The sequence below is a fragment of the Pholcus phalangioides genome, unplaced genomic scaffold (assembly GCF_987345545.1).
Source record: "Pholcus phalangioides strain wild (caught in Gottingen) unplaced genomic scaffold, Ppha-v1.0 ptg000010l_1, whole genome shotgun sequence".
Lineage (NCBI taxonomy): Eukaryota > Metazoa > Arthropoda > Arachnida > Araneae > Pholcidae > Pholcus > Pholcus phalangioides.
In genome coordinates this window covers 52,014-74,104 of record NW_028301603.1, presented here as the reverse complement: position 1 = coordinate 74,104, position 22,091 = coordinate 52,014, and the positions used below count along the sequence as shown (strand labels likewise).

The 22,091-nt window shown below is 40.2% G+C and overlaps 1 protein-coding gene across 1 annotated transcript in view; it reads left to right on the top strand.

The window, feature by feature from the left end:
• Nucleotides 1-398: 398 nt before the first annotated feature.
• The window catches only part of LOC149080711 (A disintegrin and metalloproteinase with thrombospondin motifs adt-2-like), a gene marked incomplete at its 3' end in the record, with an annotated part of 73,226 nt that continues 51,533 nt past the window's right edge, over nt 399-22,091 (top strand). The window contains exon 1 of the mRNA XM_089237341.1: nt 399-759. Within this exon, the coding sequence (XP_089093467.1) occupies nt 649-759 (111 nt within the window). The remainder of the gene's footprint in view (nt 760-22,091) is intronic.

The following is a 22,091-nucleotide window of genomic DNA, read 5'->3' as shown; positions in this document are numbered from 1 at the left end:
AGAGGGCGAGAGGAAAGTCATTCATCTATACCACCTGCATGAAGGATTTTCTTTTTTCCCCTTCAGATATCAGAGATGATGAGCAGATTCTCTGTGGAAATGAAAAAAAAGTGCGTGTGCGGATGGATATGTTGCTCTTTCCCCCCACCCATAATACTATACGCACATAGACCGTTGTTGTTTCTTTCCCCCCCCCCCCGCTGCAAATGACGTCAGCGTTAGCCATAGGCCATCGCAAGCCATGCGCTAAAATGAAATAAAAGTGAGTAAAAAAAAAAAAGATTGTGGGGGCGAATACCCGAGAATGTTAGTGTGTGTGTGTGTGCATTCCCATTTTTTTCTCTTGTATTTTAATTATTATTTGCTTTTTTTTCCCACTATTATGACGTGAAGTTCGCGCTTCGCCGGCATCAAAAGGCCCAAAACAGCATGTAAAGGTGCAGCAGCAGCGGCGTACACAGAGAAGGTGGTAGAAAGAGGGGGGGGGATGGATTCATTGATGGTGGGTGCGGACACGCCGTCCATGACCATTTGGTGGATGGTATTTTTTGGGATCGGACGGGATTCGTCGTCGTTTGGTCCATCATCATCCAGAGGAATCTGTCGGTTTGCCGGGGAGTCCACGGTCGACGAGCTTTTGACGACGATATGATGATGATTGACGGATCCGGATCGAAAGTCGTCGTCCCCCCGTCCCATGTTGTGGTCCGCGGTGTCCTCGGTTTCGTATTCGTTTTAGGATACGTCACTTCCGTTCAGGTGAGTCGGAAAAACAAAATTTTCTTATTTTTTGGGCAGTCGAAAAATAATAGCGGGAAAAAAAAATTGCTGAACGCAAGCGCCGCAGTTGAATTTTATCATTGAGAAAAATGCGGCGCCCACATTCTCAACAATTTTTTCTCTCATGTAATCTTGTATTTTGCGTTAACACAGTCGACGATCGATATAACGATCCCCCCCCCCCTCGTCCCGTTGAGAACGGACGTCGTTATTTGGTAGGGTCGTAATATCGAAAGTAAAACATATATGATAGTCGTTATATGAAAACATTTGGGGCTTATCCTACCGGTCGATGTGTAATGGAATGGCCGCAAGAAATTGGGGTCGTTATAACGAGTGTCGACTGTACAAATAATAATACTTTTAATATTCATAAATGTTTGATAAAAAAATGTTTCCTATAAATGCTCAGAACAATTGAATTACATTCGCTCGATTGCAATAGGTTGCATTTGTTTGGTTTTTTAAAAAATTACTTTTATAAAACTTTTATAGTGTAATATCGGCCTTAATAAGAAGAATTTTTTTTTTATATACGGTAATACTTATAATTGTGATGTAATATGCTACGTAGAAATAGTAGTTCATAGATACTGATGAATGCAGTTTGTGAAATTGAAATTCACATTTTTCAAAACATCAAAATAACTATGAAATTTCTTCTTTCGGAGTAATTTGAAGAAAAAAAAAATTGAAAAACCTTCGAATAAATTTAAATTATATTTATCATAACCGTAATTTCTCATCATGAAGCCGTGGCTTAATTTTCTGCGTTTACACGTCTTTTTGAAAAAAATTAGAGCACCCCAGAAATTTACGGGAGCGGTGCTCTCGCGTAAATACTCAAGTTCGAAAGCCTAAATTCAGGGGGGGGGGGGGTATGGTTACAATTTGCATTTTCATCTTCCAATATCGGCTGCATAAAATAGATTTTGAATACGTGTTTCAAAAAAATTGGAACACCCCGATAGAGATTTCAAAAATTAAAAGAAAACATCTGACTTGAAACCTATTATTACATGAATATTTTCATGCAAATTTACATCAACTTGATCGAATAAAGGGTTGTACGTCTTTCCTCGTCTTGTACGTAAACCTAGGATCATTCAGTATTTGCAATACAGGTAGAAAAACGAGACACATTCCTGAAAAACGCAAAATTACGCGTGTATTTGCTTAGTACGGGAAAAAAGCGTGCTGGCGTCGTACAAACATTTGCAGTGTAGCCATGCAAAAACAAAATGGAAGAGTTTTTTTCCGGGTGTAATTTCGTGCATTATGTTAAAAATAAAAGGACAAACAAACTCAGTTTATACGAAGGTTTTTTTTTAACAGCTGGCTGATGCGAAGATATATTTCGGGAAGAGAGAAAATTCAACTGCCTCTACGCAGGGCCGTCTCAAGAGCATCGTGGACCCCCCGGGCCAATTGCTTTTCCTGAGGCCCTACCTCCTAAATTCTAGAAAATTTCAACCGAATCTCATTTATGTGAGGCCCCTTTTCTCCTGGGGCCCCCGGGCCGTGCCCGGGTGGGCCCATGCGTTAAGACGGCACTGCCTCTACGGGGAATCGAACCAACACCACCTACACAACAAGGCCTCCACACGAAGCTCGTGACGTGAATGAAGATGGCCATTTCTCCTATTGCCATTGGATATACTGCAAAAAAAGCTAAAGATATCGCATGCGTCGGCCTGCAATATCCAATGGCAATAGGTGAAATGGCCTTCTGAAGTGACGTCACAAGCTTCGTGCGGAGGCCTTGTTCTGTAGATGGTGTTGACCGAACCCACGTCCTTTCACTTTCATCCTCGGATAAGTCGCCATCAAAGTGCACCGCCATCTAAAGGGAAAAATTGCGTAGTTAAGTATTTTACAATAGAAAATTATAGCACTGCATTAATTTTTTTCATTTTTTTTTTCCCAAAAATTCTTTTGTTTGATAAACTCTTAAAATTTCCCACAAAAATGCCAAGAAATTTCCCACTTGTACAAATTTTGGCCAATTCTTCCCCCATGAATGTGGGAAATTTCCCGCGAGTTACCATCACATAATTGTAACCCAAATTTAAATGTTTTTTTAGTTCTTGAATAAGACGTACGTAAATAATTAAAATTTCGAAACAAAATACTTTAATATACAACCTTAATCAATTTCTGTTAATTTAAAATGCTTTTTATGGGTTACTAACTCAAAATTCTCTGGTATAAATTCCTTGGAAACCCCCCCCCCCCCGAAACCCCGTGTGCGTACCCTCCTTACGAAAGTCGTACGCTTCTGATAGAAAACTTTATGCAATACAATTACAACACCACAACAGGCAAAATGCCCAACGAGGTGGCTGAGAAAAAGACGCCCATAAAAATATGGATGCCATATATTTCAAAAATACAGCAAGCCAATTAAGAATGCAATTAACACAAATTATAAACAATATATACACGTGATAAAATATTATACAATGCCCATAAAGAATACTTATGGTTGTCTTATTCTAAGTATGGACAGAGCTTCTCGATTTACCCCAACATGTTTATCGTATTTCTTTTTAAACGTGTCAATTGTGTTACAATTTACTACCTTCGGGGGTAAGCTATTCCATTTATTAACAACCCTATTGGAGAAAAATTCCCTGCGACACCATAACCTTGCATTGTCCCTCACCAATCGATACTGGTGTCCCCTTGTAAAAGCAGTCGATTGGCGGTGTACTAAAAGTTCGTGGTGCATCCTATCCATCCCATTGAAAATTTTGAACACTTCGATCATATCTCCTCGACACCTGCGTTCATCCAATGTAAACATATTCAAAAAATGAAGTCTCTCTTCATAACTCAAGACCCGTGTTCCAATGAAAGGATCCAATATTTAAGAGGGATTCGTGAAGTTATTTCTTTTTCCTTTAATTTCAATGAGACAAAAATCATTATTATTATTAGTAGAGCCCGGAAAGTCTGGCACAATGCCATAAATGCCTTTTTTTTTTTTTGCCTATTTTCAAACTTTCTTTTGGTAAAAAATGCCTTTTTTGAAATTTTCCTGCCGTAAATGTCTATTTTAACATGTTTTTAAGTTTATTAGTGAATTTCAGAGGCCATATATTCTGTAAAACTTTGATATTTTGAGCATTGGGAAGAAAAGAATTGCTCTTTTTAAAATTTTCCCGATTCTCTCGGTACTAATTACCATCAGAAATCCCCTCTCCCCCTCCACACATCTTCCAGCCCCTTTTTAAGGCGAATAAGTGATCTGAGAGATAGGGAACTTGGTGTTGCCAAATGCATTAACGTTGCTTTGACAGGATGGCGGCGTTGGACGTGAATGATTTTGCTTCGTGTTAGAAAAGCAGAAGAAAATCAGGAATTCGCTGACCAATGACTGTGGCAAGAGGTCATCAGTTGACGTCGTCGTCGCTCACACAAGCGAGTTAGAAGCAGACAGGGCTCTGCTAGGTTAGTTTAAATACATATATTTAGTATTCGATCAAATCGACCAGAGTTGCCCTCAGGGGTGTGAGACAGATGCGGCCTCCGCTGTTGAAGGAGTCCCGCGTATGTGGTAATATGAAAAAAGTTCATTTCTTTTTACTACAACAGAACAAGGTAGCTATGTATCAACTATAGAAATAATAATGATTATATTCCAAATAATACAATAAATAAACAAGAATTACTCGCAACTCCAAGGAGCCTCACAGATTATTTTCTCTAAGGGCTCCGCGTCTGGTAATGGTGGCCCTGTAATTAACCTAATCCTGAGGGTCTACTAGCGTTTAATTTTGGTCTTGAAATCAGTTTAACTCGGATGATAATGCCATTATAAAACCATAATTAAAGCAGTACAGGGGTTAAATGCAACCAATTTTTCAGCTAGTTTTTGGACCCTTAATACTTTAGTTTCAGTTATTTTTTTCTTTCTTATATGTAAAGTATAAATGCATTTTTTTAGTGCCTATTTTAGGCATTTTTAGTGCCTAAACTTCCTCCGGGCTCTAATTATTAGGATGCAGTATATTCTTTCTTATATAATTTGTTTTTATTAATATTCGTTGTAAAAATTCGATCGGGAGTCAGACTTTATAAGAGTGTATGAAGGAAATGATAAATCTGAACTTTACGAAATATGTGATTGCTAAAATAACAGTCTTTTGAGAAGGCGAGATATCTCGTCAATGCCAGCGAGAGGGTTAAAAAAAATCACATTGCTCTTCTATAAAAGGGGTGTTTTTTTTTAGAGTTGATATGTCCAGAAACATCAGTATTTTAAACAGGAACAGATCCTTGCACATGTTTTCTTGAAGAAACCATGTTTTCGCCCATTAAGTTATTCGCCGGTTTTCTAGAAGTCGGTGATTTTCCATTATTGTTGTCTAACCTTTCTGTGAGGTCGCTGGCATTGAATTTTCGCACGTCACGAGTGAGAAATGAAGGACATCATCATCGGAGCACACAGATATCTAGTTATAAACGGGAATACATTGCAAATAACCCGCATTGTATCTTATATAGCCTACTGTACGTTGGTGCATGCCTATCCCATACAACTTAATACGGCCATCTGCTGGTAGCAATTCCAAAACTGCTCATTTGCATCTCATTCATACTAACCGACATTTACTTGAATTAATCATTAATCCGTAGACACTCGGCTAATCTGAATGACCCTCAATTTTCGACTAATGATCATCATGACGGATGATCGCTTTTTATGGCAGTATCCGATACTAAGATTAATAACCAAATAATTTGGTTGGTTACTAAATTTGTCCACTTGCTTGATTTGCCCGTGTCAGACACGGGCATCTGCTTCTTTCCGACATTGATTTGCCCGTGTCAGACACGGGCATCTGCTTCTTTCCGACATTGATTTGCCCGTGTCTACCATCGCAATCCTTATCCCTAGAGGACTCTGACTTTTTACGAAAAATAAAAATTTGACTAAATCTGCCCAAACGCTACGGCTTCATGCGACATTCGCTCGCATGTGGTGACACTAGATGAAGGGGGGTATGGACTGCTTTTATAGTGGTGTTTGGGACCCCGATAGACCAATTATGGTTCTGGTAATCTTTTACGCTTCTGTTCTGATTCGTCGATTTTTTTTTCTTTCGTAATCTTAGCCCCTAGAGGGCGCTAACGAAAAGTAGAGATTTAAATCTGCATAAACGATATTGCTTCATGTAACAGCAATATAATGATATCTAGATACATAATCTCTAATTCAGTTACATAATCTAAGAACTAGACTGTTTATATTCCATGCAAGATGGTGGGTGATTATTGATGAGGTAGATTATTCCATAAGATGGTGTGTGTGTGGTGACAGTTACGAACTTTTCGAAGATTCTTTTGTTTCTAAGAGGTGGAAACGTCCCGGTTTCTGAGGTGGGACGCGTCCGGTCCTTCAATGCTAATCTCCAAAACTCCAATTCGTTTATGCCTTCATGAAGGTTTGTCATATTTTCAATCCTCCCACACAGTAATTGATGAAATCCCGGGCAGCGCCGGCTATTATAGCTAGTTAAAATAATTACAAAATTACTTAAAGAAATGTATTGCAGAACTACTGAGAGAGAAATAATTTCAGAATTGTTGATTGTAATAACTACACTACGGTATGACTCGGTGGCCCGCGGGCTTCACGGAAGTTTTCAGTTTGGCCCGCAATGTCTGAAATGTTGAAGACCCTTTTCACTACGCGATTGGAGAAGGAGGGGGGGGGGGAGTCAGAAGAATACATTTTAAATTTCTATTCATGCGAAAGTAAATTGTTCAGTCGTCTCAGTGACTAAACAGAGGAATCGGATGCAAGTTGATGAAGCGCTTTTCACCACAAAGAAAATTCAGAAAAAAGCAGTGAATGTCTAACTCGGTGATTCCCAACGTGGAGCCCGAAACCCCCGCAAGATGTCAGGTTGATTTTTAGCTTGAGGCAATTTGAGTTTTTTTATGAAGGGGTGGAAGGGTTTCGGCTAAGGATTCTTAATGTTTTGTGTTCCACGGGAAATTTTTGCCTGTAAGATGAAGTCCACGGTCCCCCCACCTGTGCCAATTAAAATTAACAAAAATGAAGGCCACGAACTCCTTTAGAAAATAATATTCTATGTATAGCAATATAAAAGCAATGGGTTAATTTGTATTCTCATCCAAGCTCACGGACTCCCCCCCCCCAAAGTCTCTCTGAGGACCCCCAGATTAAGAGAACCACTGCTTTTGACTAAGTAATAGAAATGGAGGCGGGGGGGAGGGGGAAGCAAAGACCCCTGGTTTCAAAAATTTAAGGAAACAAAGCAAATTTTTTTTTCTAAAATTAAAAAAAAAAATTATGGGACTATGAAATTTTACCGTGGGTGGGGGTGGGGGGGGGGTACCCGTACTGGGAGGGAGCATCAGGATTTCAGAGATGCTTTGGTGGGGCATGGCCTAAGAAAGGTTGGGAACCAATATATCTATAACTACCGTGTTTCCTCGAAAATAAGACCTACCCCCGAAATTAAGCCCTAGAATGATTTTTTAGGATTCTCCTAACACATGAGCCCTACCCCGAAAATAAGCCCTAGTTGAAGTCGTTAATCAGACGCATTTGGTATGTCGTTGCGACACACGACGGATGTATTGAACCTTAAAAAATGATGACTTCATTGATATTTATAATCAAACAAAAATGTGTTAACGAACGATTTCATACAAATTAATAAAGTAAAATCTCTCTTTTGTGGACACCGGCGGGACCAAAAAATTCGTCCGTGGAACAGTGGTGGCCGTTAATCAGGGATCTGAAATGCGTGCTTTTATTATACGTGGTGGGGGGGGGGATTCTTATTTTGCCCTATTTAAAAGAAGGGTGACCGCATCTAAGGGGGGGGGGGTTTACTGCACTTAAAATAAATTGCAATATATATTATATTAAATTGTCGTTAATGTCGAATCAGGTACCTTGGACGCGAGATGAACACCTACGTAAACAGATAAATTTGAGACTTTGACATTTATCAAAGCAAAATGAAGAAAATTTCTGGAGAAACCGCGAGACACTCAGGCTCAGTCGGAAGAAAGAACGTAAGCCCTTCGGACCCCGGGGGGAACCCGGATATTTCTGGCAAAATCAGAATTTATTAATATGCCAAAGATTACATATAGTGCATCGTAATTAAAATTATGTAAATTGAAGAATCAAATGAAATAAGCGGCACATTTACAGATCGCTTAAATGACCCATTGCACAATTCCAGAGCATTTAAGTGGCCCGTGGTACATTTTCAGATCACTGAAGTAGGCCCGTGGCACATTCAAAGATCGCTTAAGTAACCCGCGACACAGTTCCAGAAAACTTAAACGAACCGTGGCAACATTTAGAAATCCTTTGAGTGACGTGTGGCATAATTTTAGAGCACTTAAGTGCCCCCCCCCCCCCCATCTCGGTGCTGTTCTACATAAATCAAGTTACCCGCGGAACATTCCCAGATTACTTAAGTGATCCCAGGCATAATTAAGGATCACTTGAGTGATGCGTTGCACAGTTCCAGAACACTTAAGCGACCCGGACACATTTCCAGTGCACTTGAAGGATCCGTGAAACATTTAGAGATCACTAAAGTGGCTCTTGTAAGGGATTTATCATTAGGGAGAATGTGTTAGTTCAGGTGCCCGATAACTACCGAAAGGTTTTTTCCGTTTTTTTGGTGCCCCAAGTAAGATGCCATCAACAATATTTCATATTTTCATAAAGGGAATTTTCATAAAGGCCCCCCTTCCCAGCTTGTCATCAAAAGTCAGCAGATCGGAACCCCCCCCCCGCCCCATCGATGCTGACGTAATACTTGAATAACCCTTATGTCAAAGATTACATATAGTGCATGGTAATTAAATTATGTAAATTGAAGAATCAAATCAATCAATTGAAAGTGAATGCAACGGGCACCGATAATAAACAATCATAGAAAGTTGTATAAAATCACATCGCAAATTGCGCAATAAGAAGTTTGATCGATCGAGGATTGTATGACAGAAGGGAGGAGCACCCCCCATTCCGCTCGGACAGTTCAATCCACCCAGTGTAATTCACTCTTTTGAGCGCTTCTTCGGGGCTTCATTAGATTACGGATTCATCCTCGTAATCGCTTGCTAACAGGGATTTATTGCTACTGCGTTTCTAACAATAAACAAAAAACTAATATATATATATGATGTATTTTGGCTACCCAATGAATGCGGTTGTCACAAGTAAACATATTTCAGTATGCTCCTAATCTAAGCCCTATCCCGAAATTAAGCCCTAGCGCATTTTTTGGAGCAAAAATGAATACAAGACCGGGTCTTATTTTCGGGGGAAACATAGTACTAGAAATGAATGAGTTATTGAAAGATATGCTAAAAGTACATGGTACCAATATCCCGGGACATGGTATAAGATCCTCCCATGGTACATCCTCCTCTCGAGAAATTCGAATAAAGCATTTGTGCTTACCTAAAAGAGAGCGCCTCATCAAATAATTCTCGACTTGGAGCATGTATGTAATAAGGGAGAAAACACGGGGGACGATTGGGACCCCCCTGAAAATGAACTGTATATGGGAATACAGATGTGGAAAAAGTCCCATCATTTTTTTTTTCAAATTTCAAATTTTATTTTCAGTTAAACGTCCAGATGCGTGACTTGCATTTTAAAAAGTAATTTGCAGTTTTTAAAATTAATTTCAATGCGAAAAGTTCTTTTTTGTGTTGTCATTTTTAATATTCCAGTAACCCAACCAGTCAATGGCAAAGGGCAAATTCGCAAAATATTGATTCCCCTCATCACAAAACACAAGTTTAAAGCATAAAATTGCCTCATTCAGTCTTTTTTCAGTAGTAAACCATTGGGAAACGTGTTCTTCTAGCCAAGAACATCGGACATTGAAGGACCGGACACACCCCCGCTTCCCATCTCAGAGACATATCGAAGCGTTCCCAGAGGATGGGTGTATCCTGAAGTTTATTAATTTATGTAAAAATATAACAAACAACGAAATCTATATATATATAATTGATTTTATGCCTGTGTGTGTGTGAGGGGGTATGTTCTCTATACAAATCTACAATTTTAGATAGATCGTCGCCAAATTTTGCATGTATACCAAATGGGACCCGACTTGAACGATAGGCTACTTTAAAAGTTTGTCAGACTTGGGCAAGTTCCCCAAATGCGCAAAGAATTGTCGGGCAACAATAGTTTCTGAGCCTCAACAATGGTTTCTGAGCCTCAACAATCACTTTCGGAACGTTTACGTTGGTTACCGTGGTTCCCTAGCAATGCGTTTCAGACATTCATATGCCTTTACCTTCCCTTCTTTAATGGCGCCCGTATTATATGTGTATATTAGTGTATCCCTTTGTAATGGCGTGTCACTTTTTCAATACTCCCACGAATTGAAGAAAACCCGGGCAATGCCGGGTATATATTATAGTTACTTCCATATATACAATCAGGAATCTAGGATAAAAATTGTTATCGTAACATCGTCCACAGTTAATCAGTCCGTAATTTTGTAATTGTCCTTATGTAGATAATCGCTCAACAATCTAGTCTTGCGTATGATAGAATCTGGAATTGAATTTATCCATTTCTATATAGAATATACCAATCTCATTGATTTTCAGTATAAGCAATCACGATGGAATATATAAGATACAGATTTTCGTCTATATGCCTATACGGACGGCGCCTCCATTTCATTCAAACCCTCCGGTAGTGGATGAAACAGTTGCTTTCTTGGGCGTAAATTTAATAGCAGAAAAAATTGCGAAACGTGAGAAGCCTTTCGTTGATGGAGAATTTTTTTATCATATGTGTCGGTGGAATAGCCAACCAAGGTAACCAAGAACAAAAATCGTGTTACATAACACAGTGAAATCTCGATATAACGATAGTCTAAGGACCGAGAAAAAATATCGTTGTAGAGAATTATCGTTGTATCGAGAGGCGGTGTTACTATAGCGTGTCATCAAATTTATGCTGCTGTTGGTATATTTTTCTAAATCGGCGTTGTTAGTACCAGCAGAAAATGTGCTATTTATTCGTCGTGAAAAATTGTAACTGATTGGTTGATTGTTAAAATTCAGTTATAGATGCACTGCCCCTATACAGTTGTTTATCGCGTTGCCCTTTTGTCTTACACAGAAAATACCAATAACTTCCTTAGTGCTCTCGGTGATACTGTGGTGCAAATTACAGATGTTATTGGAAGCCTTCAGAAGAACGAGTTAGAATAAAATTCAAAACGAATTTGACCAAAATGTAAAAATATATCGTTGTGAAGAGTAGTTTTTCGAAAATCTCCTAAAATATCGTTGTATCGAGAGGAGTTTAACATTGGACTATAGGCAACTCCAATGAACATTTGAAAAAAAAAAATCATTGTATAGGGAATTCATCGTTGTATCGAATTACCGGTGTAGCGAGGTTCCACTGTATAATTTTATCACTAAATATTTCCAGTCTAAGGACTTCATGAAACCAGAACTCATGCAAACATTGGATTTAAACAGCGAAATATCATTGTAATATGACTTTCAAAACGACAAATTGGTCCTTAACCCTTCGTATACACACATCTGGCTAGACGAAAAAGTCCTCTTTTTTTTGTAATATACGAGATGGATTCGTAAAAAAAGAAAAAAAAAGGGTTAAGGTCACTACGTACGAATGCATTCTTCAGTTGTCCGTCATCACCATCTGATTCAGTTTCCCGTCGAGTATCTTCTGGTCCGAAATAGAACACGTGGTTATAATTAACTCGGCGGAAATACAATCATCCAAAAAAAACACAGAAGGGATGATGGAACAATATGTCAGACGGCATCAAAAAGAGAGAGAGGAACGACACGATACTAGTAGTAGTAGTTGTTGTTGTAGTAACATGTCGGAATAGTTACATTTAATAAAAATGGTCGGCGTAACACGAGGTCAACGGCAGAACACGCGAATTGTGGATGCAGTTATAGTTTTGCCTTGTAAACTATGCACACAAATGTGGCAGTGATTCATTTAATGGTTCTCGTGTTTTTAAGGATTCACAATGACCCAGAACTATTTTTATGGGTTTGGCCAACCCTTTTTTTTTTTTTCGGGCTCTTGTTTTATACCAATGGCCCCGTTCTAGATTACAGATCTAGGACCCTTCTTCCACGTTGTTGACTAATTGGTCCAGGGACAACAGCCCAACCTTTTGTCGGAATCCGAAGTGGTTTCCAGATGCGGTTGCTGCTCGAAGACGTCCGAGGAATTTTATGCGACTGGAAACTGGATATGTGTGGTCGGCTTTGGGGTGTCATCGGGGTGTATTCTTTCTCCCCATTTTAGAGCGGTGATCGTTTGGCACGGGACTTTGAGTGTAGGCTGAATGGGTAATTTAGTGGGGTTTTTTAATTAATGGGTAATTTAGTCTTCGGATGGTTATGCGTTCGACATTGCGTTTCGTGATGCTAGGTATGCAGTGGTAAGATGCTCGTCTCCCACCGTGAAGGTTACCGTCGAGGTCCACGGGTTCGAATCCGGAGAAGGACATCAGAAACAAGTTCCTTACCTACTGAGCCTGGGGTGAGCACCGATAGATGGTGCCTTCATTTCCTACCCAACTCTACTGGTGCCCCATTGCAGGATGCGGTGGCTATAGATCTCCATGACCTGACCGATTGAACTTAAAGGTGAAACTCACGAGGTTCGTCAGACTATTGAATCCCTGTCAGACTATTGAAGACTATTGAATCCCTGTCAGACTATTGAAGACTATTGAATCCCTGTCAGACTATTGAAGACTATTGAATCCCTGTCAGACTATTGAAGACTATTGAATCCCTGTCAGACTATTGAAGACTATTGAATCCCTGTCAGACTATTGAAGACTATTGAATCCCTGTCAGACTATTGAAGACTATTGAATCCCTGTCAGACTATTGAAGACTATTGAATCCCTGTCAGACTATTGAAGACTATTGAATCCCTGTCAGACTATTGAAGACTATTGAATCCCTGTCAGACTATTGAAGCCATATTTACAAAATCAAGAGCTTTGTATCCATCACCAGAATAAGAGCTCCCGTACAAGAACTCTGATATATGCTTTAACTGAAATCATCACGATGCTATATAATCATTGAACCATAAGGTAGGCGTTCACAGGCCCGTCATTTAATGGGGGGGGGGGGCGGCTTGAGTTGTCGATGAATATCTCCTGAGTGTGAAATCAATCATCTATCCTCAATGGCTCAAGTGAGCACCATGACCCCCCCACAGTAGTGGTAGTAGGCTGGCAGGGATCTAGCACGGGGGCTCCAGATATAAACCTCATTACTTTTGTTAGTTTTTACACTGTAAATTCACTATAGAGGAGCCCCCACAAAACATCTCAGTCTGGGAGGACCTGGCTTAAGGATGGGGGGGGGGGGGTGCCCAATCTCTGGGCAAGAAAATATTTTATTCCCATATGAAATGTTCTCTCCTTGTTTTATTTCAGATGGGGCCACATCCTTTCTAATTTCACCAGCACAGACTTGTTGTTTCTCTGCGCACAGAATTTCGATATCTATGCGGAATGAAAAAAATATCGTGCTACATTATACGCTACATCACATTTATACAATGTGGAGAATTCTTTTCTGCGCAAGCAAAAACTCTGTATACACGGAAGCATCCTCAGAAGTATTCATTCGCCAATATGTGGAAGCGCGATTCACGCATCGAAATTCAATTTTACTCCTCCAAATTTTATTGAGGAGTGTGAACATACTCCTGCAGATTTTAGTAATTTTTTTATTAGAATTATTTCTGTTTTTAATGAAAAAAATACTCCATTTTTTTAAACGAAATTGCCCCTTGAAACTTTGGACAGGAATGAAATTACCCTATAAAACTAGTTTTTTTCGGATAATACTAATTTTCAGACTCTAAATGTCCATATTTCGTAAACACCATGAAAAATAGTGTCTTTCTTAGTTACTTTTGTCAACTACCAACAAACGGGTGAAAATAAAATTTTATTAGCCGAAATGTGCCTTCTAGAATATAACCATACAGTACGAGATGTGTATATTGAGAAACATCATTCTGCCACCTATCGGATAAAAAACACAACTGTTGTGATTGAGATTGGTGACCGGTTTTTGATTGACGCGCCGAATAAAAAAAACAATATAATGTGATATCAAATAATATTTTTTTAACAATAATATATATTAAAATTTCAATTTTGCAGTAATACAAAGAGCAGACGTAGCAAAACACACTTTGAAACGCATACTTGCAAGCAGATCAACATTGACAATCAAGAACAATTCCATCGCCCACCAGGGGGCGATATTGCCCACTTTGGGAAGCACTCACATAGACCATCAAGAATGTATGAACCGCAAGGCTCTGCCACCGAACTTATCCCGTTGGCGAGATTTCTTCCAGCCCAGCTTCTCGGCAGAGTCTGGAACAAAGTGTGTTTACCCAGCACTTCCTACAGATAGGCCTCCGCACGCTGCTCGTGACGTCAGAAAGTAGTCCATTTTCCCTCAGAATATTCATGTAAAAAAAATTCCCTGTTCGTGCTAGTATCATCGTTGTGCGGAGAAGAAATGATCAGGCTCAGAATTGGCGATTTCTATGCCCTACATCCAATCACCATGCGGTATTTGTGAGCCAACCAGGAATGTTTTACGCCAAAATAAGAAGAAACGAAATAGAATGCTGTGCTTCAAAATGTGGGAAAACTCGCTAGGTATTCTTAATGACGTTACAGGCAACCCGTGAGGAAACCTTCTATCTCTAGGAGGTGCTGGTTTACCTAACAGTTCGAATGCGTATCTAATGTTGTGCCTGGTTTTTCAGTGCTGCCATCTATATTTAAAATTGTGAGTGAAGTGCGACGATTAAATATTTGTATCGTTGTAAGGCCTGTTGCTCTTTGTGTCGAGGCATTTCAATGGGGGAGATCGGTGGGAATCGCAGAAAACCAACTTCACCCGACCACCACTATGGTGCCGGTGGGGTTTGAACCCGGGCGTCACACTATGACCACTCGACTACCACAGCGGAACGTAGCCCACCAATTTACATTGACGAAACTGCCATTTTGTTCATTAACCTTTCACGAATCCGTCAAAAGAAACGCTTTCACACGCAAAACGAACGGTAATGAGGTGAACGCCATTTTCCTTTTTGGGTTCTTTCTTTATCCTCGACATCGTGTCCTTCAGAAAAATGAACTTGAAATCGCGTGACGAGACAGGACAGTGGCAGACGGTCACACACCATCCATTCATTTGGTGACAGTAAATAGAATGGCCCTGTTATGCTCGTCAAAGCGTTGCAAACCCCTTCTTTGTACGAACATTTCTCAAAACAAATTCAGTTCATCCAATAGAAGAAGAAGAAAAAATGACATTTTTCGTAACTTAGATGCGAGATAAAAAAGTCACAGTTCAAATCTGTTACCAATGTTATTATTATCATCAATAATCGCGTGATTTCGTGTGGAGGTCATGCCTTGAGTATGTGAGAGCTTCTTTTGAGTGAAAACATGCAATATATGTTGGTACGCCACTGCCGAAGTGAACGGATTGTTGGACAGGACACGATTATGATTCGCGTGTTGAGGTCCGTCACGGTGGGGAAAATCGAAAGCGTTGGATTAGATCACAATGTTATTTATCAGTCGTGAAAATGCCATAAGGATGACGTCGCTATAAAATAAGCTCAACCCATGGCCCGCGACCTCGAACCTAATTTTGTAAAAATGAACGAAGCGGTACATTTATATATCAATTAAGTGACCCGCGGCACACTTGCAGATCACACAAGTAACCCGTGGCACAGTTCCAGAGCACATAAGCTGCACTCCGTGCAGTTCCGCATCACTCAAGTCACACGAGGAACATTCCTAGATCCCATAAGTGACCCCCCGGCTTATTTGCAGATCACTTAAGTGACTCAACGCACATTTCCAGGTTACTAAAGTGAGCCACGGAATATTTATAGATCACTTGAGGGGACGCGTGACAGAATTAGAGCAGATTCTATGCGGCCCGCGGTGAGTTTCAGATACCACAGGTTAACCCGGATCATTCCCATATCACTTAAGTGAACAGCGAAATATTTATGGATCACTTGAGTGCCCAGAGTTCTAGAGCACTTAAGCTGCCTGCTGTGCAGTTCCACGTCTCATTCGAGTTACCCGCAGCACATTTACGAACATCTTAAGTTCCCCGCGGCAAATTTACGGATAACTTAGTACCTCGCGACACGCTTTGAAACCAATGAAGTGGCCCGCATTCTTCTTAAGGTCAAGCATCCTTGCCATAGAAAATATTCAAATTTGAATGGCTTTGGTCCCAGACGTTCGATCATAGAATCATCTTACGGACTTATCTCGTGTACGGGGTGGGGGGGGGGGGGGAGTTCCTTGAAACTTTTTGGCCGCGCTCAAATGATTGCAAGAAATAAATTTCATGGGAACTTCCCTCGTGACAGGGTGGTTCTTGGAATTTTTCGGTTGTGTACAAAAATTTATAGTGACCAAGGAATTTCATGAGAACCTCTCTCTTGTGTATCTGGTGTTTCTTGGAAATTTTCAGCCTTCCGATGACCCTTTTCACTCACATATCATTGATTCCACTAGGTAGTGTCCGTAAAGATGCTTACAGGTCTGAAAAATCTCCCTATTCAGAGGCGCCGACATGAAGAAAGCATTGGATAGGCTGAAACTTGCTGGTCGTCCCGTATATACGGGACTCAAGCGCGTACGCAAGAGGAGGAAGGTGCAATGCATTGTTTTTATTCAGAAATTATTGAGGGCAGGCTCAGCCCCCAATTACAAGTGAGGGGGGGGGCTCAAATGGCCTCAGCCCTCAGCCCCTAGGTTCCGGCGCCTATGCAACTGCTGCCGTTAAACCGCACATACACGTCGTAAACATTCCCTCTAAGTAATTTCTAACGAATTGGTGCGTGCCTGGAGTTTTGTAAGAGAGACATCAAAAACATTTTAGGACCACAAAGTTAGTGTTCGAGAAGTGCAGCCATTTGAGGGGAGGGGGTCATTGTCTTGCTGACTTTTGCTGACAATCAAAAATGGCTACAAATCTGCTGCCGTAATACTTGAATGGCCCCTCACTAAAGTAAGTTTCGAAATTATAACTCAGATTATCGCGTATGTCTCTCTGAATTTTCGTGAGATTCAGCTGGAACTTTTATATAAGAGTTGCATTGTATATTTGGCAATCAAATTGTGGGAGATAAAGTCTGTTTCTTGCGCATGCGCAATTAATAATCATTTACTAAAAATTCTCATATCTCATTGAATAATGATTTATCGCATTTCAAATTTCTATACGGTATGTCTTATGTATAGCGTCGTGTTTTCGGCAAATTTTGTAGAAATTAAATAAAAAATCGGCTTGTTATAAGCAATAAACATGCTGTGAGAATTGGAGTATTTATGAAAACATTCATATCTTTGTGAATATACGTGCTGTTCCCACGAAAATGCACAGAGGTATTGCACAAAGTTAGTACAAAAGTTTCTCAAATTTGCAAGTCATTTGCAGCTTTTTCTGATACAGGTTTGATCGAAAACATTTTTTTTCCTTATCCAATTTCTTGCCAGTCCCCTAAATGTACTCGTGACTAAATTTTCGTCGGAAATGGTAAGTAGGCTTACAAATATAAAGTATATATGACCGAAATTCCAGAAAAATTAGCCCAGTATTTTTTTTTTTTTTTTTAGAAATTCGAGAAAATGTCTAAACTCCCCAAAAAGGACACTGACTTTTGGCAGCATAGTGTAAAAAATCTGAGAAATTTTGGCAATAACGTAACGGTGGAAAAGCAGTTGCTTGCATTCAAAGGGCGTTGTGTCCTTTTAGGCAGCACAAACCCCACTAAACCAAGAAAATGCAGTATAAAATTCTGGGTTACTTGCGATAGCACAACAAGCTATGCGTGCAACATGTAGATAGATATACACTCGAAAGAGATCACAACAAAAGATGGAAACCAATCGATGTGAGAGAGGAGATCTTGAACTGACAGAGCCGATAGGTATAGGTAGAATATTATCACCGATAATTTCTTCACTAGTCTATCTCTAGCCCGTAAAGTGAAGCAACGGTAACTCACATTATGTCGGAACTGTGAAAAATATGAGCCGGAACTTCCAATTGTTTTTTACAAAAGAAGACTAATGCAGGACAGCAAACAGAAGCCTTTTTTGGATTCGAGAAAGATGAAACCTTAGTGTTTTACTGTCCTGAAGAAAAATAAAACTGTCACTCTTCTCAGCACAATTCCCAATCAACTCGAGGTGGATAACTCAACACCAGAGTAAAAGCCACACGTAATCCTGCCCATGGATCAAATGACTCGGTGCTATACTGCAATTAGGAAGACAAAGAAATTTCCAATGGTAGTTTTTCAGTCCATGCTCTCAACACACATTGCATTACCATAGTTTCGGAAAAAAAGGCAAACATGAATGCCAGAAACGAAGAAGCTTTCTGATTTGAATTAGCGGTTTTCAAAGATGATGCATTAGGCAGCCATGACGATGATAAGCCAACTAAGTTGGAATGTGCCTATCGAAGAGCCGCCGCAATACAAGAACCTGTTGCAGGAAATGTAAGGCTCACATATGTACCGAGGCTAGCAATACCGAGTCGTGCAATCGAAACATAGACCAAGCCAATGTAACGTCGGGAATATTTTTCATGCGGCCACGGGATGGTAGCATAAGACGAACTGGCGATGAGGTGAAACTGCGTAGAACGTGTGAATTTCCAGAGACAACTCCGATACGTGAAGGAGCCATTGGTAACAACAGAGGGGGTGTGACGGATACGTCGAAACAAGTACAGCGTGGCGTTATTTATTTTTTATGCAAAGAAAGTGTGACGGCTCGTGGAATTTTTCGTCGAATGCAAGTCGGGTTCGTGTATGGGAAGACGTGCCTCAAGCGAAGCACTGAGTTCAAGTGTCGTGCCCAGTCTCGGAGTGGCCGACAAAGTACGGTGGACCTCTCTCGCCCTGGATCGGAGCCCGTAATTGATACCGAAGCAATTTCTCGTGTGGATATGCTGGTGAAGGTGAATCACCGCATAACCGTATGTGCATGCACTGTCAACTGCTGCGAACATTATCGTGAAATCCACACACACGACAACTGGGGTTTCGGAAAGTTTGTGCTCCGTGGGTACCCCGACACCTTAGCAACAAGCAGAAACAATGCCGCATGGGAATTTGCCTGGGACATTTTATCCGATACCATAAGATAAGCACGGGAGAGCATTCTTAGAGCGCACTGTGGCTATGGATGAAACATGGTGCCACCATTTCCGACCGGCAACAAAAATGATGCCAGGAACAGAGACATTCGTTGTCAATGTGGCCAAAGAAGGCCCAGTCATCTGCTGTAGCTGGAAAGGTCATGTGTGTCTGGTTGAGTCTGTTCTTCGATATCCAGGGACCATTGATGTTGGAGTGGATGTCGGAGCCGCAATCAACGCTCAACGCTAATGCAACACGTTGTTGCAGAAACTTCGAAGGGGCATCAAAAGCAAGTAGCCATGCAAATTCCCAGGAAGTGTGATTTTGCTTCAGGATAAGAAAAAGGATGCATAGTGCACACTGTCAAAGCAAGAAAGAACACTGCGTGCTCTCTCCACTGGGAAACGTCGGATCACCTGCATTATAGTCCGAATCTATCGGACATATAGTGAGGCTATAATCACCTGCATTATAGCCTCACGATTACCACTGTTTGGTTCGTTAAAGAAGGCCCTAAAAAGTCAGCGCTTCACCTGCAATCAAGCGGTGAGTGATGCTGTGGAAGCAGCGGCATCAGAGGTGCTCGAGCACCCTCAGTATTTTGTAGCATGGATTGAATGAATTCAGAAATCATAATATACTAAAACTTTTTCCACGTTGGGAAATTTGCCCGAACATTGGGGTGATTGTTATCTGTAGGCTCTCTCAAAGCCTCATTACTATGCTTCTCGATTGCTATATATAGTGTTCATTTCCCAATAAAGTATCTGTAATTTTTCATACAACAGTCTATACGTTTTGCTTTCTCTCTCTCTCTCGTGTGTGTTTTTGAAATGAAGTTCAGAACAGATTTTTTCTAGAGAAACCGAGGTTTTGTATGAAGCACGGGTCATATGAAATGTAGGGAATTTCATATGACTTCCTGCGTTGAACAAGCCAAGGATCGGGACATGTGGCATCTTCACTCCACGTGTTACCAGCCACCTCTACAGCAATAGATGAACTGATCATTAGATTAATGAATGACTTTTTTTATATCTAAAAGACCTTAACTTGAAGTAATGTGAATCCACAAATATCCAACTTATTTCACAAAAATATAATCAAATAATGGAATATTATTATGCGTATATGGTTTACTTTTCGTTCAAATTGTCGAAAGAACATTTATATGTTTTACGGTTCTCAAAAAAATTCCGTTAGATGGGTCTCGCTTCATAACTTATTCTACTTGCTCCATCTGGCATGTCTCTCGAAGGTTTTTCTTTTTCCGCGTGAAAACGATTGCTGGATCGACAACAGAATGGATGTTACGCGATTGTTACCGTATGTGTTGTGATGTTCGCTATTTTTTTTTTTTCTATTATCTAGCTATACTTACAAATTGGTCGTCAAAAATCCAGAGTAAGGATTTCTCCGAAGATTTCAACGTTCCTGAGAGAAGGAGCGAACTTAGCGAAAATCCCGCCGGATTCCAAAGTACAGTCGCCCCGCTTAATCGGATAACGAATAAACGGATGAAACTCTCTGGAACCAAAATTTCTCCCCTAAGGACAATGATGAAGCTTACCCCCCCCCCCCCCCGATTGGATAAGCCCAGCAACTTTTTCTCCGCTTAATCGAATATTGGAATTCACGTCAACCACTGTGTGTGTAATACTTTTATTGGATAAAACAAATGAAATTAGTGGCAAATATGTTTGTTGCCGAGTCGAGACTTAGAAAATAATTAGACTCTCCAGAGTGGGTGCTGCCGTCGAAGTATCTAAGTTATCTTTAGTATATATATTTTTCAATTATTTTATTTTTGTTCTCTGTTGAGCCCATAGAGATCACTAACTTCCGCAGTGAAAGGTAAAAGTCAGGTATATAGTGATCACACACACACACACATTGTAGTCTATCTATATATACTGTATATATATAAAATTTTTTGATCTTCTGTGTCTGTGTTTTCTCTATACAAATCTACAATTTTAGATCGATCATCACCAAATTTTGTATATATACCAAATGGGACCCGACTTGAAAAAGATAGGCTAATTTAAAATTTCGTCAGAGCAAGGCAAATGCCCCAAACGAGCAAAAAAGCTGTCGGGCAACAATGGTTTTTGGGCCTCAACAATCACTTTTCGAACGTTTACTTTGGTTACCGTGTGATTGATCATCATTTGATAATTTTTGTCGCACTACGGTCATTTTTCTGTGCGCACGGTGGCTAATTTTTTAGACGGGACCTACAATTTATCGCCGATTCCGAACGGCAGGCTTGTTTTTTATACTCATCGACAAGTTTGGTGCGCTAACCCCTCGATGAGGTACTCCCTGTGGTAACAATTTTTTTCTGCGGTTATGTCACCGTTTTTGTTCTACCCCTGTGCCAGGAAATTTTTCTGACAAGGACGAACCGGGTATCGAACTCGTGACACCTCTAAACATCCTTTGGTACTTGAGGCGAGTATCTTATCGACCTGGGCTACCGCGCCCAGCCGTGGTTCCTTAGGAATGAGTTTCGGACGTGTTTATGCCTTTACAATGGTTTGTCACTTCAATACTCTCAGTAGCTTTTTGAATAGACGTCATAATCTTTCATCAGCATCGCTTTGAGGGTCAGGGAAAAGGGTGATCCTCATAGAAATCAGTGTTAAAATTGCAGATTTTTAACTGTAGAAATGCGGAAATTTAGTGGGGTTTTCCGTCAAACCAATAATTTTAAAAATTGTATAGAATTCTCGAAAATTCTTGATTTTTGAAATATATTGAGTTCGTTTAGAGATACACGAAGCGCAGAAGATTGAATATGAAGTAATTAGCCCCGTGCCCACTTTTGAGTTGAATATCCTTGCAATAACATTGATTTCAACTTTTTATTTATATCTTCTCAAGCATGAAAATTAATGTCTCCGTATTGTCTTTTGATATTCAACTGCATAAATTCATATAGTTTAAGATGTTTTAAAATTAATTATCGGCCCATAAAGTACATCGAAGGAATTCCACAGCCTTAACCAAGCATTGTTGAAAGCTGAAA